Source organism: Humulus lupulus, chromosome 1, assembly GCF_963169125.1.
Source record: "Humulus lupulus chromosome 1, drHumLupu1.1, whole genome shotgun sequence".
NCBI classification, from domain to species: domain Eukaryota; kingdom Viridiplantae; phylum Streptophyta; class Magnoliopsida; order Rosales; family Cannabaceae; genus Humulus; species Humulus lupulus.
In genome coordinates, this window is record NC_084793.1 from 281,414,915 (window position 1) to 281,427,332 (window position 12,418).

The following is a 12,418-nucleotide window of genomic DNA, read 5'->3' on the forward strand; positions in this document are numbered from 1 at the left end:
TGATGAGCTGCCTAATTCAATAGCAGAATTTCACTGGGAGACTTGTTCGGATCATTGCTTCTGCCTCATTAAATCTCTCAAGACGGGATCGTTGGGTACAAAACCTTTCAGGTTCTTTAATTTCTGGACTTCTCACAAGGGGTTTAAGGAGATGGAGCGAGAGAATTGGAATAAACCCTTGGTAACGAGGGGTTTGTTGGGTGTGACTAGAAAACTTCTCAAATTAAAGCATGTGTTGAAAATGTTCAATAGGAGGGAATTTGGAGATATTGAACAGAGTTTTCACCAAGCTAAAGGTGATTATCAGCTGGCTCTCACTAGAGCTCAAGCTTCTCCGTCAGATTTAGTAGCTCAGGAAGCTGAAAAATCAGTAGCTCTTCTTTATCAAGAGAATGCTGAACGGTACCGAAGTTTTTTAATACAAAGGAGCAAAATAACTTGGTTACATAAGGGGGATGATAATAACGCTTATTTCCATGCTTGCATCAAAAAACGAAGGGAGGAGAATCGTATAGTCTCCTTTATGAACGAGCAAGGGGAAATAGTTGAAGATTATGGGGCAGTAGTTCAGCATTTTTTGAATCATTTCTGTGGCTATATGGGCAGTGCTAGTTCAGCTAATGGTTATTTTAATGCTAAGTGTATGGAGTATGGGTCTTATCTGAATATAGAACAACAGCTGCAGTTGACTAGAAGTTTTGGAAAAACTGATGTTAAAAAGGCTCTCCTCAGTATTCCTGGTGTTAAAAGCCCAGGGCCGGATGGTTTTGGGGCTAAGTTTTTCAAAACTATGTGGCTGGATATTGGAGATGAAATTTCTGCAGCAGTTCTGGGGTTCTTCCGAGATGGGAAGATTTCTGAATCTCTCAACGAAACTTTGATTTCTTTGGTTCCTAAAACAGGTACTCTTAGTCGAGCAGTTGATTAAAGGCCTATAGCTTGCTACAACACTCTCTATAAATGTATCTCCAAAATGATATGCAGCAGGCTATCGGAGGTTCTTCCTCATTTGATAAGTCAAAATCAAGGTGCTTTTGTTAGAGGGAGATCGGTAGCTCATAATATTCTCATATTTCAAGACTTGATCAAGAACTATAATAGGAAGAACTCTTCTCCTAGATGTGCTCTGAAGATAGATCTGAGCAAGGCCTATGATACAGTTGACTGGTGCTTCCTTGAGAGATTACTCATTGGGTATCATTTTCCCATCCGATTCGTTCAATGGGTGATGGTCTGTCTGCGAGGTACTTCTTATGTTCTAATGATGAATGGTAGATTGCAGGGAGGTTTTAAGGGAGTTAAAGGCCTTCGTCAGGGGGACCCTATTTCTCCTTTACTTTTTGTTTTGATAATGGAATATCTCACTAGGTTGCTTCAGTTGGGTGCTCATCAACAACAAGAGTTTCGTTATCACCCTTTGTGTAAAGGCCTCAAGATTATTAATCTGTGTTTTGCTGACAACTTAGTTGTTTTCTGCAAAGCTAATTGTGGCTCGGTTCAAATGCTTAAGCAGGTGTTTGAGGAGTTTTGCAACAGCACTGGTTTGAGGGCTAATTCTAGTAAGTCCCATGTGTTTTTTGGAGGGGTTTCGGTGGCAGATAGGAACCAGCTTCTGAAGTTAGTGCAGCTGGAAGAGGGAACCTTCCCTCTTAAGTATCTGGGGGTTCCAATGCGTCCAACTAAATGGAGAATGGCTGACTGTGATGAAATTCTTAAAAAGATCAGGTTAAGACTTCATACTTAGGCAAGCAGGCATCTTTCTTATGCAGGGAGGGTTCAATTGATAACTTCTGTTTTGTTGGGGCTGAGGAATTATTGGATGAACATTTTCCTTCTCCCTCAAAGCATTGTTAAAGAAGTTGATAAGCTGTGCATGTGGTTTCTTTGGGGCAATAATGGTACTAGAAGCAAATTCCACCTCACTTCTTGGACCTCAGTCTGTTTGTCGAAAGGGTTTGGGGGGTTGGGTTTCGGTGAGGGATCTAAGTGGAACAAAGCTATGCTAGCCAAGTATGTCTGGGAGATCAGTAACAAGCCTGATACGCTTTGGGTAAAATGGATCAATTCAGTTTATTTAAAGGGTCAAAAGTTCTGGCAGTACAAGCTTAAGATTGACTCCAGCTGGTATTCGTGAAAAATTTGTATACTGAGGGATGTCTTTTCTCAAACAGCCATTGAAGCAGCTCTAAGATAGGGAAGGTTTAAAGCTGGTGTGCTGTATCTGAATTGTATACAGCAGGATCCGATTAACTACCATAAGTTTGTCTGGAAGAGAACTAGCATGCCAAAACACAGATTTATCACTTGGCAAGCGGTGAATGGCAGGTTGTTAACTCATGATCATTTGAACAGAGTGCTTGGCCAGCTTGAGAGCACTCTCTGCCCAGTTTGTGAGATTGATGCAGAAAACCATGAGCATCTTTTCTTTGGTTGCAAATTTTCTCAGAAGGTTACCCGGCTGGTGCACAGATGGCTGGATTGCATTTGGCCTTTGAGTTTCAGTGATTGGTCTCAGTGGATTGGGAATATGAGAAGAGATGTTATAGCTATGATTGTGGCAGCTGCCTTCTCAGCAACAGTGTATTATATTTGGTTTAACAGGAATTCTTGTTATGTTAATCATTGTTCTTCTAGTGTTGAGTGTATAGTTGATAGGATAAAGAAAGACATTAGTTACAGATGTAATTTCTTTTCTCAAAGGAAACTAACAGGCAAAGAGTTGGTCTTTGTGAGGAATATTTCTTCTGTTTAATGTGTTGATCCCTTCTATTTGAGGGGTTAGGATGTATTTTGTCTGTGATTAATGAAGTTTCTCTTTCTTGATAAAAAAAAATACAAAACTTGAATTTAGAACTCAAGAACACCAAAACTAAGCTTACAATTCAATCAAGAACAGAGAAATTCACTTACCCCTACTGTAGATCATGACCTTGAGTTAATCCCTCAGTGATCCTAGCTCCAATTCTAGCTTGAATCCAAAAATTCCAAAGATTTTTCTTTAACCATTTCCCTAAGCCTCCAAGCACAAGAGAGGGAGAGAGAGAACATGAGAGTGAGTGAGAGAGAGAGGGTGCTTAATGTTTTTTTTTCTTTCTTTTTGCTTCCCAAGACTACTCAAGTCTATCCTAACCTTCTACTGAAGTCTAGAGTCCAAGACTAGGATCCCTCTTGGCATAAAAAGACCACAAGTGCCCTAATAATGATTCAATCCTTTATTGCCATAAGGGCAAAACGGTCATTTGCCTCGTTTCCCGCTAATTCCTTAAGTCGTCTTATGAATTCCAAATTTAATCCTAATGTGCCCATCTAATCACCAATTAATTTTCTGTTAGCCAATAAATCCCAAATATACGTAAAGTTCCCCAAAATACCCCTAGGCTCACCTCGAGCCGGGTATTAGACCCCGTTGTGACTATTCTGCTAATCCGCTCACCAGGATCGCCTCGAGTTAAAGACTAAAAATATATCCACATAATAATGTGGTCTTAATCATTTACACACATATAATCACATTTATGCCCTCACCGGGCCAAAATCACAAATATGCCCCTTATAAACAAGAATTGGCCCACATGCATATTTAATACACATAAACATGCATATGTATTCATATTATCATATAAATCATGCATGCCACATAGTCACACATTTAACTAGTTCATTTCACACATATCCAATTATGCCTTACAGGCACACTGATCATGGCACTAAGCTTTATTAGCATTTTTGGGACGTTACAAGTTGGACCCTATGTTAAATGACCATTATACCATTGGAGGTTACTTTTGTGGTTAGTTGTTTGTGGGGGTAATATGGTCATTTAGCCTATGAATCAGTAAATTGGGCAGCAGCCCTTAGGGAAAACACTCACGTTTTTCCCTTTTCCCTTGTTTTCTCTTAGTGTGCTATTGGTGATAAGGAATTGTGTTGAGCTTGAGAGAGAATTGGGTGGAGATTTGTGGAGGTATTGAGAAGCAGTGAGAGGACTTGGGAGTTTCCAAATCTAAGGATTTTGCTGGGATTTTTGGACTTGTATAGCTAAGGTAAGAATTTCTCAAGATTCTCTAAGTGTTCATTATGTTCTTGATGCATATGGGGATCTTAATTAATTACTGAGTTAGGAGTGTGTTGAATTCTATTTATAGATAAGTTGAGGTTGAGGATAGGTTTGGAAATGGTTATGTAACTCCTCCTACCTTGGGTTGTTATGAATTTGGTGTTGAATTTTCGGATTTGGATGATAGGAACTTGAGTTCGAAGCTCAAACTTGTCAATTTTGATGTTTTTGAAGTTTTAGATGTCTTTGATCATGTTTTAATGTTGCTTTAGGGTTATAATACCAACTAGTGACTGTTTTATTGTCAAAAATCTGCTTGGAAACATCCTGGGATCGAGTTTTGGGTTGGATAATGTAGGGAAAAGTCATAACTTTTAAATTGGTGAAGAACACTTTGGTTTCTGAACATTTTTGGGTTTTTGGCGACATGGTACGACCGCGCTAGGATGTGGCGCGACCATGCTAGGGTCTCAGAACCTTAGGAATTAGGTTTTCATTTGGGGTTTCGAGGCTAGGGACGACACCGTGTCAGCACCCCAGATCCTACAAAGTTTCTTTGGGCGCGATTGTGCCAGGTGCCCTAAAAAGTTAGCTCTCTAAATTTTTTGAATAAGGAATGAAGGTTCTGGAATCTGTTTTGGGGACCCACTTAGGGGCTCGGGGGACTTTTTAGTGCCAGTTAACTGGGAACAGTGGTTTTGAGGGTTAGGGTTTGGATTGGAAATCAAGATCTAGGATATATCTTGATGAATGTACACTTGCATTTTGACTAGGGTTTCCGCGAGGCTCATAACAGGGATCACACTCGAGGTCATTTCATCTTTCGCACAAAGCCTCATGTAAGAAAACTGCACATGCACTGAGTTAGGGCGTTGGCCCCAGTTACTAAACATGGTTATAACCACGCTTTGAATGCATGTTTTAATATGAACGTCTTTGGACTGTGTTTAATTGTGTTATACCTGAAATGCATATTTGATTGTATTTGTCTGGAAAGCTCAGCTTCTAAGCTGTGGTTGGAAATAGCATGTGGAATGCAGACCGTTATGGTTGGACCACTTGTAGAGTCCCGGAATGTTTACTTATTTAGCTAGCTAGTAGTAGTTGTAGTATTTTAGAGTTCGTGGATTTTGGTTCAAACCGGGACTTAGTTGGAAACTCCTAGCAATAGTTATGGATTTTATAAGTTTAACCTATAGTTTAAGAATATTAATTATAACATAAGGTTTGATTAATATTGATGGTTATAAATATGATAATTATTATAACCTAAGGTTTAGATAGAGCCAATAGAATATGACACTTGTCATGAGCATGGTTATTCCTAAGGTTTAGATAGAGCCAATAGGATTATGACACTTGTCATATGCATGATTATTAAGGAATTATTATTTTAGTGATAAAATAAGGTAATATAAGACTTAGTATTCACCATAATCTGTTAGGGTCGTAATTTGACTCAGTCAAAGTAGTTATCCAACCTTAATTATGATGAAAATGTGCAATTACGTGTTTAAAATAATCACGTATGCCGATATATCGTAGCATTAGAGCCGATATATTGCTTGACGTTGAATACAGAAAACACATTGACGTTGCACGATCGTACAAACGGAGACTCGGAACTAAGGTCCAGCCGATATATAGCCACATAAGGGCGATATATCGCCCATTTTAATTATTATTTTTTATTTTTGTTTTTAATTTTTAAAAACCATATTTGAATCCTTAGACCTACCTCTATTAGTTTTGACCGAGTCTTCAGCCTCTAATTGACAAAAATTCAATTATCTTCAATTAAATTCATTATTTTTATTCAAATCAAAATGGGGTTAGTTTCATTCCTTACCTCTATAAATAGGACCTAGTGCCCAGCCCTTTCACTTACTCTTCAACTGTGATCAGACTCCAAGGTGCTAGTGAGAACATAAGAGTGGAGTTTTGGGCATCTGTTGAACAAATAATTCAAATTTATTCATTTTTAATCATTTATTTATTCATTTTAAAAGAGTTAGTTTCACTCCTTGAACTCTATAAATAAGACCCTTCACTCAGCCATTCTATTCATCATTCAAGCACAGTTCAGAGCCTCCAAGCTGCTAAGTTCGTTCAAGAGAGAAACACTAGGGTTTTGGGGTTAAAGCTTTCAAATCTAAATCTTTTATAAACACTTGGGAAATAATTTTTTGTTTGATTTTTGGTGTTTGTGGTATAGATCAAGGTTCTAAGCTATCCAAGGTATTCATTATCTTCAGGTTTAGTTCATTATAGTTTCTATTATTCTTTCATTTTCTTCAAATCCTAACTTGTGATAGTGACTTTTGGCTAGGTGTTCAATTTCTTAGAAATATAAAGTTTTTGGTAAGTTCTTATCTCGATGGTTTATATCTTCTCTTCATCTTATTTTTCTTTAGAAACTTATGGTTTCTTTATGTTTGGTTTTAGGAGTTCTCAATCCCGCTCTTGTCTCAAATATTCCGGTTTTTGGTAAGGAAAATTAGGTAGTTTAGTATTATGACTTAGTATATGCAGTTTATGATATAGTTTATGTTTGTATGACCTACATTTCAAGTACAATAAAGGGGTAAGTGTGTCTGGACCTAAGGTGTCCAATGATGTATGACGGACTATGTCCGATAGGCTCGGTTGCCAAAACTTTATGACGGACCTAAGTGATGTTCGGTGTATGACAGACTATTGTCCAGGGCTTAATTGCCACCCCATGTATAAGCATTTTTTATTATATCTTACTTATTATTATGACCCATAGTTATGAATATGATTTATGACCTATGACCTATGACCTATAGTTATGATTATGACTTATGACTTATGACATTCCAGAAAATTAGCTATGTGTAAATTGGGGTCGTCCGTTGGCATTCCTCCAAACTGAACAGCTGTTTGGACCATTTGAAGGATGGCTGGCTTAATCTCAAAATTGTTTGCAGCAATGGTTAGAGGTCTAATGCATGAATGCACTCCTGTAACAGTAGGAAGTACATAATCTCTCAAAGTTCTTGGTCCTTGCTCCCTTGGAACCTCTGCAGCCCCTTGACCATTATTAGCACCATTTCCCAAATTTTCAGCCATGGTAAAATCCCATCTCCTCTTTATTTTCCGATTATGTCTGCACGTTCTTTCAATTTCCTGATCTATTGGTATAATCTCTTTTTTTTCTATTGCTTCGCATATACCAACAAGTCCTGAAACACAATAGAACATCGATCCAAATAAATGTTAACAGAAATAAAATAAAATAACCAAATTAGAACAAATAACAATAACTGTGATATTGGAATATAAGTCCCCGACAACAGCGCCAAAAACTTGTTGCGAATTTTATAGCTACGCAAGTATACGTAGTCGTGTCAAGTAGTAAATTCCGTAAGAACGGATATCGTCCCACAGAGACTATCTCCCAAGTACCACTAATTGATTTTCGAATTCTATTTGGTTAATCAAAATTTACGTGAACAATTAAAAATAAAAGAAATCCTATAAACTATGAAACAAAATTAAAGAACTGGAAACAAACAATGAATCACTACTTAAGAATCAATAATAAAAACAACCTAGGAATTAATTTCATCAACTGTTCATTCTATTAATTTTAATAATCAATTCTAAATCTCTTCTTTCTATTGTAATAGCAGGTTAATATAATCGATTCCTATTCTTTTTCAAGATATAAGATCTCAATCTATATGCAGGTTTTCTACATTTCTGTGATAAACTTGAACAATAAAAGGCATTAAATATGGAAATCTAATTACTACACAAGTCATATAGGTACTTTCGTCCAATATGCAACCTATGTCTATACAATGATAGCATATCCAATTCTCATCTTTCGAATTTTGAATCAAAACCATTAAATCAAGCAAATAGTGATCAAGTATTTACTAGCATTAAACACACATCATATAGATTAGAATAGAAAAGAAGTATCAATAGAAAATCATAATAAAATTAAATAGAAATCCCAGTGACTACATTAATTCCTAGATAAAAGAAATTAGTTCATAAATATCATGATGAAAATAAACTGCAAATAATTGTTCATAAAATTAACCTAAGAATTCGGATGAAAAACAAAAACAGAGAAAATAATTATAGCAGCCTCTTTTTATCTAGGGTTTATAAAACTTCCAGTCCTCTAAAAATCGCAGAATAATGTTCCTTAAATAGCCCTCCAATGTTCCCAAGTGAATAAACCAAATTGCCCTTCAAAAAGTGGTTTAAAATCTGAAAAATGCGTAACCAGCGTTGTAGCGCTATTAACAGTGCCAAAATGCCTCAAAATTTGGTGCACTAGCGTTGTAGCGCTATTATTGTAGTGTTGTAGCGCTAAAGTCAGAGCCAAAACACTTGAGAATTTGTTTACTAGCGCTGTAGCGCTCTTGTTGTAGCACTGTAGCGCTACTTCCAGAATAGAATGGAAACTCGTTTCGAACAGCCTGCAGCGTCAGCTTATCGTTTTTTCATCATAACTCCTTCGATATAACTCCGAATTGAATTCAAAAAGATATGGAAAGCTAAGAGAAATATCTACCACTTCTATTTCTAGAAGTGTTTCCATAAAGTGAATAAATCATGGTCAAAATGCGGCTTCAAGTCTCATACTTGCGTTATAGAGCATAAACGACGTGTGTTGAGCATCTTCAATGTAGTATTTTCCACACATAATGTCTTGAAACTCCACATTCAACACGAAATCCATCTTATTTATCATATTTAACATTTTTCTTCTCATTTCACTCCATATTATGTAATTGACCATTAAAACCTGAAACAAGAAGAAAACAAGCATAAATCTGCGCTAAACAATCCTAAATAACTAAAAACATAACATAAAACAATCTCTAAAACAAACCTAAAATGAACCTAACAAACTACCTACAAGAAGATTCAATCAAATAGACTTGATAACTCCATTCGAATCCCCGCCATTTAGATCCATCTTATTAGCTGAATGATTAAAAATAGACTTAGTCAGATGGATGCCAACCTTCCCAAGATATCCTCATTACAACTCCATGATTAAGTTAAACAAATATGTTCCAAGAGAAGATAACAATTTAGATATCTCATAATAAAGAGCAACGAGACTCGGAGAGACATTTATAAATAAATGACCAAGAGGCTCTTAAAGAGGGTTGAACGTTCAAACTCAAAAAGTCACTCTACGTATGGTGTGGCTCATGCACGGGCTATTTCTGTTACTAGTTTGATAAAAAAAAGTGTATTTGGGCAGATTCTTGTCCCCCTTTCTTATATTCTTATATAACAGTTGATTTATGAGTTCAATAAACTTATTCTCTCTCAAAAAAAAAAAAAAAAACTCACTCTCCACTCTAAACACTTTTATTAAAGCATTCATATAGGTGTTGTTTGGTAACACTTAAAAAAAATAGTTTTTTATTTAATTAATTAAAATTTTGAAAATTAAACATAAAATGTGTTTGGTAACTCTATTTTTATTTATTATTATTATTTTAAATTTTAATTAAAATTTATTAAATTTTGAAAATAGAATCTTTTTCACTTTCAAAATTTTTTTAAATAGTTTTCAATTTTTCCTTTCTTTTTTTCTTCTCTTCTTCGAACCAACACTTTATATTGTTAAACAAAAAATAAAAATAAAAGTTATCAAACGCGTTTATTATTTTTTGTTTTTAAAAACAAAAAACAAAAATAGTTACCAAACATATTTTTATTTTTTAAAAATAAAGAAACAAAAATAAAATTATATTTCTATTTTTGTGTTTAAAAAAGGAAGATTTACACTCACACATATTATATTGTAATTAATTACTAATTCGTTATGCATATTTTACCTACATTATAATATTAATTAACCTAAATAGCATATATTCCAAATTTATTTATCATTTTATTGTACCTCTTATTTTTTAATTTAATTTGGTGTATGTTACTTGCCATTTTGATACATCATTTTATTTCCTTGTTTTCTTGGCATTTTTATTACTGAATCACTTTATTTCTTAAAAAAAATACATTGTTTCAATATTTGCTTTACTTTTCACGTGTCTATGGGTATATATTTTGTGGTTTATTTTTTTTTAGTTTATATGTCTATATTATGAAATTTATTGTGATTTTTGTTTATATGCACAGAATAATTTACAGTTGCCTTTTGCATTATTAACTCGTTTTTGTTTTGAATTTTGTAGTTATTTTAAACACTTGTATTTACCAACATAGTAACTTAATACTTAATAGTATCTAAATCACTGAATTAGATGTCTACCTGAATAAATTAGTAGGTGTGATGTCTACCTGAATAAATTAGTAGGTAAATGTTACTTTGGATACTTGTATTTATCAAAATAATAGCTAAATACTCAATAGTATCTAAACCTACGACTGTTTTTAGATGCTTATTTGCATCAAGTTATTATGTAAACGTTACATATATTTTTGTTTTTGAAAGACCCAGTTTGTCATAACCATAATTTGTTGAATATTTTCCTTTTTTTGGATACTTTTATATGTATGATGATAACTAAATGTAACACGTTGCTCTTGAAAGTTCCCTGTATCAATACTTGGCAATTGTTACTTACGGGTAGTTAATTGATACTCTCATCTCATATGTCAATCCCAATTAATTGAAATACATTCTATGTCAAATGTAATTGTGGTATTTGTTGGATTACAACAACAAGATTCCACTGCAATCAAGTTAAATGCAGACAAGAACAACAAAGAAAACACTAGCAACTTCAATCTAACAACAGTGATACGTATGGGTAGCTAAATGTATTTGTTTACTAATTTGAATACTTTTTCCAAACTTTATATATAAATACATACTTATGGGTATATTACATAAAAAAAAATATCCATTGTTAACATACTTGCAAACATATATAGTATAAAAATGATTAATTTAACAAATAGAAAAATACTAATTCGTTTCCATCAATAATTTTTTTTTTATAAATACTTTTTTTCTTTTCTTATTTTTAATACCCTTTGGTATCCTACATACAATAAAAGCATAACCTTGATGATATAAATAATTAAAAAAAATATTTTTTAATATCCAATGAAAATAACATTATCAACATCAAAGTTTTAAAAAAAAACTACCACTAAATTATTATGTTATACATAGAAAATCATCATTTATTTAATTATATACTGAATGGTATCTTTTTATATAATTATATACTTTTGGGTAATATTAAATAAAATAAAAGCTACATTTAGTTTTCTTACATATAAACTGAATTTGTAAGCAGTATAAAAACTAAGACCAAATAAATTGTATGTCATATCCTATAATAAATATGAATGTCCTAAAAGAAATTAGTCATAATAAACGTCAAAGTATGAAAGAGAACATCTATAAAATGAAAGTTTTATAGAATATATAAATAAAATAAAATTTTATAGAACATCTATAAAATAAAATATATAAATCACAAGTGTGCTATAATATTCATAGAATGAAAGTTTTTATTAAGATCAGATGCATCCAATATAGAAGTTGGGTAAAAGTCTAAATTTTGTATTAGATTTAGATGAAACATAAGAAGAAAAATAACATAAACAATAAATAACTACCAATCAGTACCCAAAATACTTGATTTTCTCAATAATCCATGCCACCTTAATATTGGTATGATCTTCAAGTTGGTTGTAGCTTCACATTCATTGTTCAAATAATAATAACGATTTTTTAGTAGTCAAATCTTATATAAAATAAATTAGTAAGAAATCAACAAATTGATTAATTAAGCTATTTTAGGAAAGTTGTTAAGTTTATGAGTAAATTAAGGAAGTGTAATATTTTATTAAATCAAATGAAATCAGTTATATACAACAATAATTAATATATTTTGGTTATATTATTTTATCTCTAACAAAATTATTATTATTTATTTTTATAAGTATAAATATGTAAACTGCCCTTTAAAAAATTCAAAAACAAAAATTTTACCAAACGGGTCATATTAATCAATCTTAGACTCATATGAGATACTCATCTTTAAATATTTCACTATTTTCTCTAGTCATATATAATTTCTTTCTTTTTAGTTCTTATATTTACATATCATTTTATATATATATACTTTTTTGGATCTTGTGTTTTATCCCATTAATTGTTTAAACCTTGTGTTTTGAGAAATTATTTTTTAGACTTTGTGTGATGCCCCGAATTCACCGATGTGTTTAACGGCATGAATAGTTGGCCGGGAGGGCCACACTTGCTTAAATATGTTGTTAATTGATTAAATGCATGTATATGTTGATTATATTATGATATGATGTGAAATGCATGCATGTGAGTCCATATTTCTCATTACAGGGGTGTGATGGTAATTTGGC

The 12,418-nt window shown here is 33.2% G+C and overlaps 1 protein-coding gene across 1 annotated transcript; it reads left to right on the plus strand.

The window, feature by feature from the left end:
* The first annotated feature begins 973 nt into the window (after window positions 1-973).
* LOC133778057 (uncharacterized) lies at window positions 974-2,752 on the plus strand. The gene is made up of 3 exons (XM_062217883.1): window positions 974-1,725; window positions 1,846-2,050; window positions 2,240-2,752. The coding sequence occupies exons 1-3, from the start codon at window positions 974-976 to the stop codon at window positions 2,750-2,752; spliced, it is 1,470 nt and encodes a 489-aa protein (XP_062073867.1).
* The last annotated feature ends 9,666 nt before the right edge of the window (window positions 2,753-12,418 follow it).

What these genes read in the sequence shown, in the direction of transcription:
- LOC133778057 (XM_062217883.1), top strand. Translation starts at nt 974, where the DNA reads ATGATATGCAGCAGGCTATCGGAGGTTCTTCCTCATTTGATAAGTCAA. An exon ending in GAAATTCTTAAAAAGATCAG is followed by an intron (nt 1,726 to 1,845) that starts GTTAAGACTTCA and finishes TCTCCCTCAAAG; the next exon opens with CATTGTTAAAGAAGTTGATA. An exon ending in ACAAGCCTGATACGCTTTGG is followed by an intron (nt 2,051 to 2,239) that starts GTAAAATGGATC and finishes TGTATACAGCAG; the next exon opens with GATCCGATTAACTACCATAA.